The sequence below is a fragment of the Pipra filicauda genome, unplaced genomic scaffold (genome assembly GCF_003945595.2).
Source record: "Pipra filicauda isolate LSUMZ 115617 unplaced genomic scaffold, ASM394559v2 scaffold183_size1465899_pilon, whole genome shotgun sequence".
NCBI classification, from domain to species: domain Eukaryota; kingdom Metazoa; phylum Chordata; class Aves; order Passeriformes; family Pipridae; genus Pipra; species Pipra filicauda.
This window is the reverse complement of record NW_024104291.1, coordinates 1,352,143-1,371,474: the sequence shown is the minus strand read 5'-3', so window position 1 is coordinate 1,371,474 and position 19,332 is coordinate 1,352,143. Positions and strand designations below refer to the sequence as shown.

Below are 19,332 nucleotides of genomic sequence, written 5' to 3'. Positions count from 1 at the left end.
CCAGCCTGTATTTGTGCTTGGGACTGACCATTTCACGCCATGTTCCAATATATGGGAAATCTGAAAGGAAATTTGTATAAAAAGCACGTGTTACTGTAGTTGTTTAAATCTAGATGTTGGCTCTTTCTTTCCATGCCCAGGTTTTTCTGCTCTCAAAAATACCGGAGTTCACGCTCTTTGTGGAGCTGCAGGACCTTGTGTCATCTCAGAATCATTTCTACCCATTCACCAGTTGTCATTTATTTTGGATAATTTTTGGGCTTCTGCCCTGCAATAGCCTATAAGATGATTGATCTCAGAATGAAAAGAAAAACAAAGGGCTGTAGTCATGCTCAAAGATAATTTGCATCTTTCATCTCTGTTGAAGAGGGAACAGAGGACTTCAGATCACAATCAGCCAAGTACAGGGAGATTCTGTTCTCTCAGATGGCTCCAAGGGTAGGAACTCGGTGCCAGTACAGCTGCTGCCACAGGGAGATTGAGCGATCTACAAAGGAAGGGCAAATAATTTGCTAAAAACTAACCATGTTCAAACAGCCCTCACCTCTGCACTGTACCTCCTAGTTAGAGGTAAGGGAAGAGGGTCAAGAATCTGGCAGAGCAAGGAAAAGGCTGACCTCATATGAAAGAGGTGTAGCTTAGTGGTGTGAAAATGTGTTGTCCTGTTTACCATTAACTTTCTGGATTTAATTACACATGGCATCTGTGTGTGAGGAAGCCCAACTCTGAATACATTTAATGGGAAATTCGTATGGGAAATTCAATGGGAAATTGGCCAAAATTCATTAGGCCAATTTGAAAGTAAATAATGCAATTATCGAGTCAAGAGCTCTTAAAACAATGCATAAATGTATTGGGAACAAAGTTGAAGCCTATGAGACATTAACTTGGACCTGCTGTAGCTTTCACCTCCCTTATTTTAAAAAGTACAAAAGACCTAAGTGGGCAGGTACACTCCGTGCAAAAAGTACAAAGCAAGTTCTTGGGAAGACAGAAGAACAGGGCATGCATTTAAATCGGACTGTATGACATCATTGAATCATTTGTGTTGGAAAGGACTGCTAAGATCATCGAGTCCAACCATTAACAGAGCACTGCCAAGCCCACCTTTAAGCCATGTCCCCAAATGCCACATCCACATGTCTTTTGAACACTTCCAGGGGTGGCAACTCCACTGATTTCCTGGGCAGCCTGTTCCAATGCTTGACAACTCTTTTGGGGAAGAAATTTTTCCTAATATCGAGTCTAAAACTCCTCTGGTGCGACTTGAGGCTGCTTCCTCTTATCCTGTCCCTTGCTACCTGGGAGAAGAGACTGACCCCCCACAGGCTACAACCTCCTTTCAGGCTGTTGTAGAGAGAGATAGGGTCCCCCCTGAGCCTCCTCCAGCCTGAACACTCCCAGCTTCCTCAGCTGCTCTTCATAAGACTTGTACTCTGCACTGTACTGTGCAGGTCATCTTAGGTTCCAGCTGACAGAAATGGATTTCCTGAGGAATCCTGTTTCACTTGTCTGAGTTACAATCACTTTTTTCGTTTTATTTCACTTGCATCTTCCATTTTATTCTTAGTAGCAGGCACCAGGAATGCAGAAAGGCTGTCTTTTTACTTTACAGTTTGCTAATGCCATATTAGTGGGACTCCAAAACAAAGTTGAAGGCTCTTGGATGCCACGCTTTGCACAATTCCTGCCTGATGTCCCTTAAGAATGCTGGTCGTGTTGCATTCGGTGTGTCAGTGAGCCTCTTTACAGCCTGTTTGTCCTGGCTGCCAGCTCGCACATGCTGCTGCACAAAGATAAGGGCTGGGGACTGACCCGCTGGGCGGCGGAGCAGCTGGGGTGGAATCTTCCTGGCTCCCAGCCCAGCCGCAGCTCGGCTTTAATTTCAGTGTCAGGGTGGGAGTTCGCTGCCTACTGGGACATAGTTTTCCTGGTGGGAGGCAGAGCAATGGTGTATGTGAGAAATCCTGCACTATAAAAGTGCATTCCCATGATTTGGGAGATGAGCCCGTAATTTTAATGAATTATTTATGGCTCTAGCTGAAAGCAGCAATTTAACAAAGACACTGGTTTGAGCTCTGGTGGAATTTTTTGATGAATCGGTCCCAGCTGTTTCCACCATGTAGCAAAGCAATTTCAGGCACCAAGAAGGAAATCGGGCTTTCAGGGACTGGAGCAGCCCAAGTGGAGCAGATGCTTTTTGGGAACTGACAACGCTGACTCAGGAAGCTGTGATGAGAGCAGCAATAGAAGACAAGGATGGAAAAGGCTTACAGCAGATGATCTCCTTGTTGACACTGAAATTTTGTACTGATGGTGGTGAAACTTAGCAGTTTGCCTTTAAAAACAGAAATCCACTTCTTTGCACACTGCAGCTCCCTGTTTTGGAAGTGGAATCTTCTGTATCCTACGAGTTGCCAGATGAAGGGAAGAATAAAGAGGCTGCAGCACAATGGGTAGGGCTCACTTCTGAAAGTCACCTAGCAATGCAATATGGGCTCTGCTCCTCACATGCCTTTTGGGAGGATGAATCGTGTAGCAGCAGCAGTGTGAGGAACCCACAGTTTTTCTCAAATGCAGAACCTGGGCTGAGCAGTTTTGGTGAAAGTGGCATCACCATTAATGTGCCACATTAACATGAAAATATATTAAAAAAAAATAACCCGGAGGAGAAAGATAAGGTGTTTGCTCAAGTTCTTACAGTGTAATTCACATTCTAGTTTTTTAAGTACTGCACTGTCCTCTCAGCCAAAGCCTTACAAAGCCTCTTCCTATTTGAGGCTGCCTTAAGGCCCAAAAGCTGACAAAATAACGCAAATATATGACCACAATCAAGAGTCAAACCACCTTCACTGTAATATAACAACATTTAATGCAAAAAGCCTTCACACTCTGTGGTTTGGTAGGAACTCGTTCTGCTGGCATTCCCTTGGGATGACCACAGTCTTCTAGGTCAGTGGTTCACCTTCTACTTCACGCCAGGCAAGTTATTCAGAAAAATATCATAGTAGCTACAATGAGCATTTTACCAGCTGCTGCATCACAGAACACAGATGCGGCTGGAAAGGCAGTTCCTGCTGGGTTAGATAAGATTTTGCCTCAAATATAGCTACACTAACAGAAAACATTGCTGTAATTAGGAGATTGCATGATAAAACTTTCAAGTACTCACTTTCCCTTTACTTTTACACCACATTGGTTTTTATCAGATAAAAGGTTTTGAATGATTACTACAGCAAATAAACAAAAAAAGAACACAGTATTTTGGGGGAGTCATTGTGTTCTCATATCAATCTAAGCCTCTCTGCTACTGCCTGAGTAGCACCAAGTGCCTCAGGGCTTGTACAGCCTCGTCTTTGTACTTTCATTAATACACACAAAAATCAATATGCACAGAACAAGAAATAGTGAGCCTGGTGGGAAAAAAGATCTACTTGTATCTGGTAATATTAATAGAAGCCCACCAAGAACAACAACCAAGAGAACTTTTTAAATTTTCAGTGTAATAATATATTTGTTGGTGCAGCATTTAAATCATCAGATTATGACAACCAGTAATAATTCTCACATCCATCCCCAGCTTACCAGCAGCACCTTGCTAGCAGCAATTTAGACTGATTTCCTAAGGATCAACGTTATATGCTGCTGCAAACTCTGATTTTGTAACGCATCTTTCAGATGATTTTAAGCATTTCTGAATAGCTATGTATTGGACAACTCAATCCTCAGAACCGGCAATTAATAAGAACATTCTTTAGGGCCCATATTTTATGTCTATACCCTGTAGATGTTTTCCTCTTTGTCAGGTTCAATAAAAAATTTAGAAGTGTTACATTATGTGATGTTCACGAATTAGCAAATATCCTGACTGAAGTCACCAGCAGGAGGCAAAGTTGCATATTCTGAGTTTACTTTTTAATTTTGTTTTATTTTTAACTACTTTATCCAGTGGTGGCAAAGTGCTTCCTTATTGCTTCAGATCTACCACTTGACTGTGCTCATCAGCTATCTTATGGCTGCATTCCAATAGCCAATAATGTAATTTTGGGACATTTTCTAATAAAAGTATTCAAAACATAACCTTCTGATTTAGTCAACAGGTGAAAAGTTAAGTAACCAGACTACGGACAGCCTTCAGAGGAAGGTTAGGCCAATCTTAAAAGAATATGCAGAAATTATTCTGTAATTAAATAATTTAATTCCCAGCTCCATTTTGTGAACCCTCAATTTGTTTAAATCCTGAACTAATAACTGTCAGCACACAGATGCCTTGGCACCTAAGTTCACGCTCTGTTGACTGTAATTTGATTCAGCAGAGGTGTGTCCGTGATTTGGCTGCAGTCCGGGGAGGTGGGATGAGCTGTAAGGCTTCAGCAGGTTGAGTGGAAGACTCCCCCCACTCTGACACCCTGAGCAGCCAGGGTGTTGTACTCTGCCACAGCCTTCTCCGTTTGCAAGACCAACACATCAATCCCGTTCTTCTTCAGATAGTCCACGGTGGATGCTGGAACCTCAGAAGAGAAGAGGAAATGGGAAAAGCAAGTGTTAGATTCTTTTCCCCTTACACTGGAAGGCTTGAAGAACACTGATGCCATTTGTTAAGCACCACTTAAGTAACTGCTAATAGCCAAAATGATAATATGCTCCGATATTTCTAAGATTGATTTAATTTTTTCTCTTAAATAAAGCTACTTTTATATCTACACCTCATATATCTCCTTAGCACACTTTAAAATGCAGTCCTTTCTTGCAAAAATAAATAGAATTGGAGCTAAAGGTATTTAATCTAAATAAAGTATTACTCATCCCACCAGAAAGCTAAAGAGTTGTTTCTCATGAAGTAAAGTCAGCACTTCTGAGCTTTCTGTAGCTAGTTTATCTGCTGAAATGACACCCTGGCAACATTAGTAACAAAAATGCCGAATTATCAAAGTATTCACAGCAGGCCAGAGAGCCAGTTTATCACCTATTGCAAGAGGAGGGGACTAATGACACACTGAAAAATTCTTGTTTCAGTTGCTCCTGTAGCAGGACATAAACCTGTTTACTGCTCGACATTGACACTAATACAGAGGAACTCAAATGATGTTTCTTTCAGAGGGACCCCTGACAGGAGCTCAGTCATGCTAATCCTGAATTTCTCCGTACTAGTGGAGCATCTTCAATTTAATTTTTTTTCCCTAATGAGAGGGAGAGGAAAAAAAACAGTGCTAGTTTATGCTTCTCACAGAACAAAAACCTACCTGCAAAGCCTCATTCATGCCACGGCCAATCACCACAGTTTTAACATCCTTCTTGACGACTTCTTCAAGGTCAGCGGGCTGCACTCCTGGAGAATGCTAAGTTGTCAGGGAAGGAAAATAATAGTCTGCTATACTGACAGCATCAACCAGGAAAGCTGTGTCTGTGTGCTCTGAAACTGTTCACAGAGCAGCAGGGTAAATTAGCCATACCAAAATGTAACACAACCCTCTTTTCTGCATACAGAGAGAAGGTAACACTAGAAACTGAAAATGGTATTTTATATGCAGATGAAGCATGACAGTTAATCTATTGATGGCTATATTATAATTCCTTATGAAACAGTCAAGAAAAAAAAGATACATTACACATTTCTAAGACATTTATGTCTAACTACTGGCATTTTATAAATATTAACAGTTAAAGTGAAATCAATAAATGGCAACATACTGCTGTTTGATTTCAAATTAACAAAATCTTTTTGTAAGAAAGATTGTGGCAAGCCAAAGTTTACTCACTTTAAATACAAAGAGCTCCTCAAATAATTAAAATGATTATTTTCTTGTTTACTTTGCAAATCTTATTTACCAAAGAGGACTGAAATGTACTGGGTAGCTTCATTTCAGTTAACAGCTTCCATTTCTGCACTATTCTTTATTTTGAGAAAGGAATATTTGAAACCAAGCCCCTCCAAGAAGGAAAGAACTTTCATAATACATTAACTGAGTTTTTAAAGACGCACACCCATTTATTCCTAGCACACTTTAAACATATGAATCCATAAATACACCTTCAATAGTAAAATAAAATATTATTATGTCACACTAACTCTCCTGGATTCAGTTTCTCAGTACAACCTGTGGCTAGAATTTGCCCCCTCTTTGGTGTGCACTTCTATTTTTAAACCATAAACACTATTTCTCCCCCCTTTTTTAGTAGAATTCTGAAGTTTTTTAGAGGTCTGAGAAGAGTTTCTCTACTTCAAGTGAGAGAAACTCAAGTAAGTAAGCAAGTAAGGCTTGTCAAGCTGAAACAAATGATCTCCCGAAGCCTTCCATGGTAGAGTGCAACTTCCAATGAGTGCATTAAGCTTATTCCACGAGAAAGTCTTTAGCCTGGCTGGTATCTGAAGTTTCAGTAACAGAGATGATTCACCTCTATGGTTCTCCAAGTTCACAGAATCACAGAATACCTCAAGTCAGAAGGGATCCATGAGAATCATTCACAGGACTACCTTAAACTAAACCATATGGACCATTAGTCTAATATGGCTATTAGTGCTTAGCTACAGAACCTTGCAGGGCCAGTTACACAATTTTCCTGATGAAAGAATGCCATACGAAACAGCAGTGTGACAGCAGAGAAGGAGAGGACGCAATTTATCTCCAACTAGAGTGTGGGACATGACCAGCACTGCTTGTTTCCCAAACTTCAGTTCCATCTACCTCAGGAAAAACACGCTCAAAGAAAGTAGGCACACTGTAGTACATCATAAAAAAACATGCAGAAAATGCACCTGTTGAATTCTACTGATCAATTTTTTTACACTTCTTCTCAAGTTGGAGATGCAGTCTAGAAAAGCTTAGTTCTATTCTTAATATCTGTTGTCTGCTATTCATTTTAAAAGCAAATCACCTCTCTCCTTATAGCTGCAAGGATAGGACTGACCTACAGCAGGAGCTTTACGGGCAACAAACCCTAAATAGATATTTTTTACTTCCTGATTATATAAAAAAGGACGGCAGAAAACCTACATCTCCAAAGAACCCAACCATATTTTTTCTCCTGCAATTTTAATTTAACATAGACTTGTTTATTCTTGTTTCATTTGCAGAACTCTAAAACTTGTGGATTTAAAGATTTTATCTGTGACATTAAGATATCAGTTGCTAGAAACTTCCAAAAGAAAGCACAACTTCTTAATGTCAATAAATACTTATAATTTGAAACCAAAGTTTTTCAGTGGTTGGAATGAATATCGATCTGTGACTGAGCTGGAAACTAGTTGGGAACTTTTCAGCTACCCTATCTGTTCTGCTTCTCCAGTCCTGTGCATATAAACCAGGAAAACACACTGTCAAACAAACAGTGACTCTCACCACATGACCCAGCCCTTTGAACAGCCAGTCAAAACTTAGTTTTTTATAATCAGACCATAAAGGAAATACATTTTAAAAGGTTACATATACAGCTACCTTTCTCTCTGCAAGGTGCAGATATCTTTGCACGACAGCACCACCTTTCTCTTGGCATAAACTTACTCTGCATAAATTGAGCTCTGATGGCTTAAAAAAGTTCTGTTCCCCCAAATACTACAGTTGAAGTTCTGAAACCAAAGGTTCTGCACTTCAGTTGTGTCAAAATGAATTCAACAGAGCTGTATCCTCTGCGTGGATATAGCTGCAGGTGCTGGGTCTAAGCCTTGGTCAGTACACAGTTCTTCTGTGCTTTAACTTTTGCTTTGAAAGCATGGAACTTTTTTTTTCTAGCCAATCATCTATGCCAGTGCAAGCTCTAATATGGGGAGAATTATCAACATTGAGTTCCTAATGCAATAGATTCAATACTGCTTCTAAATCTGGAACATCAACACTGTTCCATGCACTTTTATACAATTCTGATTGCATTTACAGATAAACTTCAAAAATTACAAGGGCAAGCACTTAGTATAAGGCTTCCAAGAGAAGTCACTGTGTGGTTAGCCAGGCTGAGCTTTTCACACAGAAACTAGTGCATATGACACTGCATCTGCATATTTTTCCTCTGAAATAAGTACAAGAGACCCCAAGGAAAAGGATATAAACTAAACCACACGCATTGTTGTCTTCCAAACATGTAAGGTCAGTGACTCTTGATTTTTTTACTTCTCATAATTTCTTTTCCTATCTCACTCAAGACAACTTTTGTTTAGACGGTCTGAAGAGAGGTTGCTACTGGCATCTTATGACAGTTGCCCTCTTAGCCAGGTGCAGGATGTTGTTTGAAAGCTCTAAGGTGTGTGATTGTTATTTGGTCAGGGTAGCTGTGAGGACTCGTGGCATCAGTTGCTACATCCTGTTGCATGTAGGACACTGTGCATCCGCAGCCCTCTGACCTCTCCACAGTCACCTCCAAAATGTACATTCAGGTCTTACCAGGCAAAGTCTAATGGTTAGATGAAAGAAAAAGGTAACTCGCTGAATTTCTTGCTGGAACTGTTCTCTGGACCATTCTCAGAGTCCTGTTTTAAATGCAGGGTAGTAAACAGTGAACTTACATTAGTCCCAGTTTCTCGCCAATCCCATGTCCGGCTTCCTCCCGGCCATACTTTGCAGTCCTTATATGTTGTAGAGCAGCCTTTCACCTTCATCTGACCCCAAGAAAGGGAAGCAATTTCAGGGGAAGACATCACAAAGTTGAAACAAAGTCTGGAAAAAGGATATTTAATATATAACATCAGGCCAACATATGCAGCACGTTAATAAAAACGGAAAATTCTGTCCTTGCCCCAAGGAGCTAGGAAGGAAACACTATTACAGACTTCATCCACGTGACTTTGTGACAACAGACTTGAACTGAGGATCAGCAGATTTGTTGAATTACCAGTCCTCTTGGGGATTTTGTGCAAATCATTTTATGTGCTAAATCTGTACTGGGTGTTCAACTTTTAAAACTATCAACAGGGATCAAGTGCCAGAATATCCTCTCACATCTGCGTTTTAATCTTCTCCCTAAAATGTACAATGAAGACGATAATAATTTCCTAAAATATCTGAGATCTACACTATTTCTTTGGCTTCACTAAAGTAGCAAATGAGACTAAAAAGAAATGCCAAACAAACAAACACAACAGAAAAGCCATGAACCAAACAGTGGCACTGCCATATTGCTACAGCAAACAAGACTTCCAGGGGTGTAAAGGGGTCAAACCTTCTTTCCCCCATCCCTCCTGACAGAGGGCAAGTCTCCCACAATAGTTATACATCCAAATAGCAACTTGTCTAATTGTTTGACCTCAATCTTCATTGTTTCAACTTAAACCCATTGTTTCTAAATTTTTCTGTTGGGGACAAGTAGAACAGCTTAATTTTTTTTTGTTTTCTTGAAGATTTCACTCAGTTTTTTTTCCCCTTCATTTAGATCAAATAAACTTCCCTTCAGTCATGTTTTCTAAATCTCTCCTTATTTCCTCCTTTTTTTCTGTGGCATCCAGCAACTGGTATGCATCTTTCTTTGATGTCTATTGCCTGGAACTAGACAGAGCCTTATTGGTGCCGCTATAGACCAACTGCTTTTTGGTGTGTGCCGCAGCAATGTTTGGATCTGCTGTCACAGGCACTGCTGGGCACCACCAGGGCAGGGGCTCTGCCTCACAAAGTACTGTGTTATCTCTCCGTGTTATCTCACCACGTTATCTCACCGCGGAAGCTTTCACCCTCCTCACAGTCCCTCATGTTACTGCACACCAGTCCGATTGCTGGTGTGATTCGGGCAGTAGAGGAAAAGAGAGGAATCAGAGGGTGATGATATACGCTGGAAGTGTGTTAGACCAGCATGGCAGTCCACTGACACATCTCAGGGGTAGAGTCACCTTTCCGCCCTTCCAGTTCACCTGGTCTGAAATCCGCATTATGAAGAAAACTGGTTGTTTCTGCAGTAAAAAGAGGCTCCACCTCTGGCTAATCCAGAAAATCTCTGTGGCAGATCCTTCCAGATACACAGATTTTCATCCTTTACTTTTGAGTTGTTTAAATTTACCAGGAATTGAATTGTGTAAATTCATCATAGGAACCCTGGTGGCACAGATTAAAGGCACTGCCCTTGCAAAAGAGAAATCTTTGGATGACCAGGTTTCCAGTCCTCCTGGAAGCCTCCCTTCCCATCTTGCACGTGCTGCAACAGACACAGCACAGCTAGACGGGACATGCTCTCCTCAGATTGCCAGGAGCAGCTCTCAGTATCCGCCTAAAACATTGCATGAAGGAAAAAAGGCATTACTTTGGATCCAGCATAGGACTGAGTTTGCCAGAGGTGCTTCTCACACAGGATAGTGAGGCGATTCTTTTCCTTCTCATTCCTGTGTGACGTTTGTGGCACATATGTCCTGCCGAAAAGGAAGCCAGGCAAGAAGCTACAGAGGACTGGAACTTGCTTGGATTCATATATCCTAGATTCTCTCATCACACATCCATGATGCAAGGGATTCAAACAAAGGCTTGTATGACTCTTTTTCCAAAAGTCTGCCTGAAGGGAGATTGTAGCTGAAGAAATAACCAGCAGTAGTCCCAACAAAATGAAATTGAAGAGTAAAGGTGGAACAAACCCCCCAGAACCTGGCTCTGAAGAATGAAAATAATTTTTGAGTGTACTACTTTTGAGAGGAAATGGTGGAATTAGACCTGGAGGTTGGACAGAGGTGAATGAACGATAAAATGATCAGGAATATCAACTTCCCTAATCCAAACAGTACTACAAGACTGGAACTGTGCAATCAAACAGGCACAAACTGCAAATGGGAGAGCAAAGATTCCACGCTATCTTTTCCAAAGAGCACAGAAATAAGTAAGTAGCAGAAATGAAGAAACAAAATTTACACGGCATAAATACAAATTGGTAATCTAAAACTATTTCCCATAATACTGCCAGAGAATATCAGTAAGGGCAGGCTATTTGAATAAATATGAGTATCTTAGACTAGAGTAAATAAGAATGAACTTATTGACAAGAACTTTGGACGTTCTTTGATGCAGGGCATGGTCCAATCACCAAGGAGTAGGAAAATAGTTCTTGGACAAATTATTTTTTTAAATTACTGACTGTGAGAAATGTACAGTATAAAAACATATAGTAACACTTAAAATAAAAGAGATCTTGAACTGAATGACTTGAAAGTACAACCTAAAATAGCAATTTCTGTAAACTGCGGTAGTCGAAACACAAAGAGACAAGGAGGAGAAATGGTTCGGGGCTCTGTAAGCAAAGTCATGAAAGTTTAAAAACATCAGAAATAAAGGAAGCAGAACTTAAAACGAGGAAAAATCCAAGTTTATGCCAGGAGACTATAGGGAAAGAGAGAAATGAAGCAGTGGCTAAGGATGGCAGAAGACAAAAGTAGCTGAGAACGAAATGGAAGAAACTTGAGATTGAAGTGCAGTTGCGCAAGGGGGTGGATTTTGAGATTGCCAGCACACCTGTCTTCTGTTCCAGAGCAGCACCCACCAATGACAAATAGAATAAAAGAGGTGAACAAGGGCAGTGCACCTGATAATATTTTATTGAGACACTGCAGAAGGAAAGAAATGTTTCACAAAATCCAAAGGGCAACCCGAGACCAAGGAAGATAAAAGTGAAAGAGAAAATTGGTGTACGTGAAATTTTGGGCAGAACAAACCCCTGTAAGGAATCAGAAGACAATGTGGTTCTCCAGCACTGCCTGGGAACAGGGTCAGGAGGTAGAGGTGAGAGAATTCCCATTCCAGGGGATACAGCAGCTGGAGAGGCAGGTCAGGATTAAAAACAGACAGCAGAAAGGCAAGTAGAAAGGTCGGGAGAAATTTAAGGTAGGGAGGGGGAAGATCTCAAGTTTATAAAGGAGGAAAACATATTTTGGGAATTCGGCAATCCCACTTCGCCGGGGAGTCTGGTCAAGACGAATTAATCGGGGAGGTCATGGTGGAAGGGGGTCGCTGGTAAGAGAAGGTGGGGACGGCACTTTAGGAACAAAGTGGGAAGAAGAAGGAGGCGAGGACAGAGAACCCAGGGAAGCACCACGGAATGGGAACGGGAAAAGGGAGAAGGGAGGGTACAGCTCTGGAACCCCTCGAAACCTGGCCTTGCGTGACGGGGCACAAGGACCGGGACCAGGACCCGGATCAGGACCAGGATCGGGGCTGAGATCAGGACCAGTACCGTGACCAAGACGGGGACTGGGATGAGGACGGGTACCGTGACAAAGCCCAGGCTCAGCCCAGGACCGGAGTCTCCCTGCCCTCCCTCCCTGCCGCCCCTCACGCCGCACTCCCTGACGCGCCGCACTCACCGCCCCGAGCGCGCGGCCCCTTTGCCCCGGCGCGCACTGCCTCCACCCCGCCCCCGGGGGGCGGGGGCGGGCCCTCCCAGCTACCGCCCTCTCATTGGCCAGCGCTCCCCACCCTCCCCGCCTCCACCCGCTCCGATTGGCCGGCCCTGCGGTCCGTCCCCGCCCCGCCCCGCCTCAGCCCCGCCTTGTTTTCATTCCCCCGCGCCGCGCGCGGCGGAGGGGAGCTGGCTCGCGCCGCTCTGGCCGCCGCCCCCTGCCCTCCCCTGCCTTCGCCGTGCCCCCGGTGCATTGTGGGATAGTGGCGGCCCGGCCCGGCAGCGCCCCCTCCTCCCTCCCCCTCCCCAGCTCCTTCTCCATCCCCAGGTCCAAGATGGCGGCGGCGGCGGCGGCTCCTCCGGCCCCATCCCCGCCGCCCCCTGCCCCGGCGGGCCCGCGGTGCCCGGGCTCCTGGCCCAACTTTGCCGTCGTCTGCTCCTTCCTCGAGCGCTACGGGGCCCTGCTGGACCTGCCCGAGCTGCCCTTCCCCGAGCTGGAGCGCGTCCTGCAACCGCCGCAGGAGCCCGGAGACCAGGGTGAGCGACCCCGACACGTCCCCCCGCCCGCCCAGCCCGGGCCGGCCGGCTGAGGGGGGCCCAGGGGGCGGGGGGGGGGGCCGGGGCTGTTCCCCCCCCGCCTCCTCCCGGCCCCGGGGGTGGAGCGCGCCGAGGGAGAGGAGGGGCCTGGGATTCCCGGGGGGAGGGGAGCCCTCGCTCTCTGCTTTTTTTTAGGGGGGAGCAGCTATTTGTTGGGGGGGGCGGCCTATGGCAGGGCACGGGAAGGAGCAGGGGCACCTCGCCCGTCCCCTCTCCTCGCTCTCAGTGCCGCCTGTGACTCCCCCTTCGTCCCTCCCCCCCGACGTTGCCCTGGGTTCGTTCTCGAGCTCTGTGCGGGTGGGACTCCTTGCAGAAAGGAGGTATAAGCTGAAATAACTATTTTCGTTCAGCTTGGCGCTGGCAGCCGCTCTCTCTTCCATCTCCTCCCTTCCCCCCAGCTTGGGGGGTCGTTTCACAACCCCCCTCCCCCATATATCTTATATATTTAATGTATCTGTCTGTTTTTGCTTGTCGGCCGAAACAAGGAGGGAACACACGCACAGACGCACACACGAGGGAATGTCCTGATCCCCACTGACCTCCCCCCCCGCCCCTTTCCTCTCTGTGTATGTGGGATGAAGAATGGGGGGCGCGGGGAGGCCCCGAGCCTCCCCCGGCTGCTGTTGTGGGCCGTCTCCTCCCCACAAACACAGCCAGCCATTGTGTGCCACCTCCATCCCTCTCCTCTCCCCCCTCCTCCCTCATCCCCTCTGTAGTTGCGGGGGGGATAAGCTGTGGCTGCTCCCCCGCCGCCACCTGAGACGTGCGAGGTGGAGGGATGGGTTGTGCACTCCGCCGTTTGCTTTCAAGCTGCTCCTCCTCTCCCCTCCTCTCTCCAGAAGCAGGTTTGGTTGCCTGACTCTCTTTAATTCCAGCTCCCCGCGATGGATGCGGGAGGGCCTGGGCCGAGAGATCAGCCCGGGGAAGGAGGGCTGTATTGGAGGCAGCCGTAGAAATACGGAGGGGAGGGAGCTTGTTGCTCTTGATCTCTTGTCTCTGTTATTCGCTTGGTTGTTGCCTCTGCACTCTTGCCACATAGGGAGACCATGGAGCCCACGGCGCATGCCCGGCAAGGCCCCTTGGAAACTTCCTGCTGCTGGAGAAGCCCAGCTCGGGGCTGTTTTTGGTCCAGCAGACCCTGCTTTTTCCCCCAGAAGGCACCCGCTCTCGCCTCCTTCCCTCCAAACCCACCCTATCTGGGGCGTGTGCCATTAAATCGGCGTGTAGGTGTTTCCTCTCGTAAAGGAAGTTGCTTTCTGCCAAGTGCAGATGTCCTGCCTGTGGGTTCACAGCATCAACTGCTGAAATAAAATGAAATAAGATTAATGTATTTTCTCCTCGTGTTGTCTGGTGCCTAGTCAATATGAAAAAAAAAAAAAAGACAGCTGAAATCTGCAAACTTCTTAAAACAGGGTTAACTTTCTGGGAAGTATGTATTTATATTCAGTTCCCCACCACTCCTGTACCTCTTATGTTATATAAAGGACTCATTAGAAAAAATGTTGTTTTGTCAAACTGTTGCAAAACGTATTTGTAAAAATCACCAACGCACTTAAAAGTTTGAATTTTTAACAAAAATAATCCTTTTAAAGTAACGTCTATAAAGAAAACTAATGCTTTTACTGTGACACAATGTCACTGGGTGTGCAATAGTAATTTTCTTGTGTGAAATGCAGAAAAAATGAAAGGATGAGATGGTAACCTGTGTTCTGAGTGTATATACCTTTGATCAAACAAAAAATAAAGTCCTGATGACTTTTAATTGCATGATGGGTGGGAGGGGTTGTCAATAGGATAATGTTTACTGCATAACTCTCTTCTGAAAAGGTTTTGAATTATTTGTGGAGTTTGCATTATGGATTGATTTGGTAGTTGCCAAGTTTTTAAACTTTTCTCTGTTTGTTTTTTCCCTTCCTGTTTGGCAGAGGGCGGGTTATTCCCCCTTCCCCCCCCCAAAATGGGAGGAGATGCAGCTTCTGAAAATATACTCTCTGAAGTGCTGGGTTTTTTTACTTGTGTCTGGTGTAGATGATGTGTTTGGTTGCATTTTGTCATCTCTAAGAAAGAAAGTGTGGAGGTGTGAAAAACAAACTTGTATGATTCTTGATACTTTGTGTGGTGACTGGTGTGACAGGTGTTTTCTTTTCCTTTGATATGACTGGCTCCTTGGGCTTGGTCTGTGGTGCTGGTACCTGTTACCTGGAGTATTTTGTGCTCTTGCAAAAACAGCTGCAGTTACTAGATTTTTCTACGTGATTTTTACTTCAAGTAATCAAGGTGGTGTTTTTAAGGGTACAAGTCATAAAGTTACTAAACCTAGATTGAAAATGGAAGTGGCTCTTTTATTTCTGAATGTCTATTATTTACCAACTGTATGTAGTTTTCCTCGGAATGCAAAAGGGATTTTGATTTTAGTTATATACAGTTAGTTTCACTTTTGATACCAGCATTGCTTGACAGTAGATTTACAATGGCAGTAATACATAACAAAATCTAAGGAAATAGGTACACAATCCCAAAGTACTGGCGTTTTTTCCTGAATTTCTTAAAAACTGGAGCAAGTTTTAAATCTCAACTGCCACATAACAGCTATTTGTAACTCCTCTCCATATTAATTTTGCAATCAAGAAAAGGAATCAATAGCCTAGGGGTTTTTTTAGTTATCTTTAAAACTGTTCTGATTCTCAGCAGTTGTAATTTTAATTTTTTTTTTTTTTTAAAGTTTTGTTTATGGTTGTTTTTTTTTTTTTTTTTTAAACATGGCCTATATTGTCTTGTCTGAAGAGTTTCTCTTGGGAGATGCCAGCAGAAGTTATTTCCTTTATTTTAGGAGCCCCAAGGAGAACTCAGGGCTTAAGTTTGAATGTTGTTCAGTAGTTGTATAACAGTCATATTTTCTTCCCTGTTAATAATTAGAACAAAGAACTTGTTCCTTATTAAGGCAACAAGCTACAACCTTCCCTCACAGGAAGGGATGCTGAGCAGATGTTGACAGCTAGGAAGCTATCAGTCATTTCTTAGAGGGATTTTAGATTTTTTTTTTTTTTAGTGCTTGGACAGCACTTAAACTTTGCTGTATTGCCTCTCCTAGCTGAGAATTTCAAGACAAATAGTAAGGACAGCAGCGCTTGGGTATGAATAGTTTTCAAAAGTAGTCTGACTAGTTTAGATACCAAATTAACCTGAATTAGTAGCAGGCTAGATGTTTTAACCGTGTGTACACAGGTATGGTCTTAAGGTGCACAAACCAATTTAAACTGTTCTTTGGGATTTAGTGGGTAACATAAAACATACTTGAATAGAAAGTAAGAATGTGTGGTGTTGATTTCACCCATTGCTTTTTAATAGTGGGATAAACTGGTAGCCCTGGAAATAGTCTTCGTACAAAGGCTGTATGATAAAACAGCTCAACTTTTCCAGCTGGTGGCTCATTTGAAAGTTGTAGCTATTCAAACAAAGTAATAAGACCTGTAGTTATCTGATGAAGATTTTATTTTATGACGAATAATTATCTTGCCTTTATGAATGCTTAGTTTTAAGTACAATGTCGTGACTTGGGTTGGAATTATGACAAACTTCTTGGGAAGGAGTGAAGTTGAGTGTCTGTCAAGATGGTTAACAGTGTTAACTCACAAAATTCGCTAGTTTATGTGCCTCAAAAACTAAATGGTTTCTTGTAGGTTTTATTAAAAAGCCGTGTTTTAACCCCAGTCAGCAACTCAGCCCCACTCGGCTGCTTGTTGACTCCCCTGGTGGGATGGGGGAGAGAATTAGAAGAGTGAAAGTGAGAAAACCAGCGGGCTGAGATAAAGACAGTTTAATAGGGAAACCAATATGAGGAATTTATTCACCCCAGCCCACTGGCAGGTAGGTGTTCAGCCATCTCCAAGACAGCAGGGCTCCATCATGTGTATGGGTGACTTGGGAAGACCAATGCCATCACTCCCAGTGTTGCTGTCTTCCTTGTTCTTCCCTCAGCTTTTATTGCTGAGGATGACTCCATATCATCTGGGATATCCCTTGGGTCAGTTGGGGTCAGTTGTCCTGACTGTGTCCCCTCCCAGCTCCTTGTATGCATCCAGCCTCCTTGATGGCAGGGAGGGACAAGGAGCAGAAAAGGCCTTGGCTCTATGTAAGCTCAGCAATAACAAAAGCATCCTGGTGTTCACTGGCACAGGTTGCCCAGAGAAGCTGTGGCTGCCCCATCCTTGGAAGTGTTCAAGGCCAGGTTGGATGGGGCTATGAACAACATCTGGTCTAGTGGAAGGTGTCCCTGCCCATGTCAGAGGGGTTGGAACAAAGTGATCCTTAAGGCTTCTTCTAGCCCAAACCATTCTATGATTATCAACACTGTTGTGAGCACAGATCCAAAGCACAGCCCCATACTGGCTACTATGAAGAAAATTAACTCTATCCCCTCAAAATCTAGCACAGCAACCCAAAATATGATCTTAACTGGAACTTCTGAGGGCTGGGAGATGTCATTACAACTGTATTACTGTACTTCCAGGTGCAAAACTGAGGTAACTATATAGACCATCCTGCAGTGTGCCATGGTGTTGCATCTCCTTTGAGTCTGCTTGCTTCCAAAGGCAAAGCTGCAAACTGGAACAAATCATCACAGAAAACCAATACTTGTTCTCCTTGTTCTAACAAATATACTCTCTCTGTTTTATTTTTTTTCCCCTGAGAGTTTTTACTTGCAGCAGAAGAGCAATTGCAAATTTAAATGGTAAATATATGGTAGAGAGGAGCAAGAACTATATCTGTATTTGGGACTGTGTTTAAGGAACCATGATATCAAGTCACAACCTTCTTTGTGTTGGTAAATAGCTTGAGAATCAGTATAAATGTTAATTAAGCACTTAGTCTCTTGTGAATGAAAATATTAGTAGAATGTTAGCTTGCACAACAGAGATCTAATTTTACACATGACTACACAAAACACTCACTGGTTTGCCAGGTTCCCTGGTGTATGAATGGGGGAACCTCTCCCGGAGGTGAATGGTGTCTTCCAAAGTGTGCTAGACTGCATTAGCTCATTGATTTTTTTTGCAGGCTTTTCTTAACAGAGTGGGGTTTGGTTTCTTCTTCATTGAAATGGTAACAAGTACACATGCTTTGTGTATTCTGTCAGCAAAATTGCGTCAGAATCTTGCTGGTAAAGATCATGCTAAAGGTGGTCTTGAAAACAGCAAGTGTGTTTGGTGTGGGTTTCCAGTCCGGAGCATTCTCCTGTATTCTCACTGCAGCTCAAACTTCTTTATCACCTTTGCCTGGCAGTCACCCCGATAGACTGACCCAGCCTAGAAGTTTGTTGCTTAAATACAGCATGAATGTGTTGTGTTTGTTTGGAGTCTGATAATAAGAACAGTCTTCACATGCTGGCTGGGTTTTAAGTGATGTAAGGAAAGACATGGTGAGGTGCAGATGCCTGGTAGGAGGTTCATTTTTCTAAATCTTTTCTCCCCTTTTCTGTCTTTATAGTGGGAGTCAAGGTTAATGGCAGGCAGCTTACGGAAAATCTGTGCAAGCCATTTAAAGTTTCTTTAATTTTTTTTTCAGTAGAGAATACCTGATACTACAGTGTAGATCTGAAAAAAAGTCTTTGGAGCTACCATGCTTCAAAGCAGTAAGTTATATTTCATAAGCTGCTGTATTTTTCCTAAATCTTCTAGATACATAACACCTTTATTAAAATTAATTTGGATGCTGAATTAATTTGTTTTCAGTAGGTTATGCCTGGTTGTTTTTTTATTGTCATTCCAGTTCCTCTGGAGAGCTATGCAACATTAAGCTTAAAAGTTCTTACCATTGTCTGAAGAAATTAACAATTAATGTTTGCTTAAACTGCTGTTGAATATCTGTATGGGAGAAAGATACCTGAAACTTTGTAGCTGTTTAATACAGCAAGCAAAAGCTAAATATATCTAACGACAAGGAGTTTGACAGACTTTCAAGCTCAAGATTAGGTATGTTCCTAATGAAAAAGGCAGTGAAATGGTGCTCTGTTAATGTGATTGATTTTTCTTGTATTTAGTGTTTGATATCAAGCATGTTTGTGTACTATTGATCGGAAGTTATGGGGTTTGATGTGACTCTTAGGTAAAGTCAGGATACATTGCAGTAACTTGTAATATCCGCAGTAGATTGGTTAGTATTGAAAGTAGGTGATAATGTGATATGGAAGTACTGTCAAACACTGCTTCACTTAAAATTTAATAATTCATACATGAGACTTGTACATGAGACTTATTATCTGATTTCAATGTAGAAAGATTAGTTCATGTGATGTCCTCTTAGGTAAATGACCAAATTCCGACATATAACATTGGTTGTGTCTGTAATGCTGGATGAGTTGAGTTTATTCACACATCATATATTGCTCCATCTTCTTCATTAAGCATATTAAGTGTGTGGCTATATTGGTATTATAAGGCT

General features: G+C 43.1%; 2 protein-coding genes across 5 annotated transcripts in view; one reads left to right on the top strand and one right to left on the bottom strand.

Annotated features, from left to right (window-relative positions):
• Window positions 1-2,848: 2,848 nt before the first annotated feature.
• On the bottom strand, window positions 2,849-12,303 carry AAMDC (adipogenesis associated Mth938 domain containing). Of its 4 annotated transcripts, none has more exons than XM_027741089.2 (4): window positions 12,260-12,303; window positions 8,498-8,648; window positions 5,244-5,339; window positions 2,849-4,511 (listed from the first exon to the last, which is right to left on the bottom strand). In XM_027741089.2, the coding sequence occupies exons 2-4, from the start codon at window positions 8,627-8,629 to the stop codon at window positions 4,371-4,373; spliced, it is 369 nt and encodes a 122-aa protein (XP_027596890.1). In that variant the 5' UTR covers window positions 8,630-8,648; window positions 12,260-12,303; the 3' UTR covers window positions 2,849-4,370. The 4 variants fall into 4 exon arrangements, with proteins under 4 accessions (XP_027596890.1, XP_039235966.1, XP_039235965.1 ...); XM_039380032.1 differs by lacking the exon at window positions 12,260-12,303 and adding an exon at window positions 9,833-12,155; XM_039380031.1 differs by lacking the exon at window positions 12,260-12,303 and having other exon boundaries at window positions 4,256-4,511; window positions 8,498-9,799.
• A 220-nt stretch (window positions 12,304-12,523) lies between these two features.
• The window catches only part of RSF1 (remodeling and spacing factor 1), a 64,092-nt gene continuing 57,283 nt past the window's right edge, over window positions 12,524-19,332 (top strand). Inside the window, exon 1 of the mRNA XM_027741066.2 lies at window positions 12,524-12,831. Coding sequence (XP_027596867.2) covers window positions 12,630-12,831 — 202 coding nt within the window. The 5' untranslated portion in view covers window positions 12,524-12,629. The remainder of the gene's footprint in view (window positions 12,832-19,332) is intronic.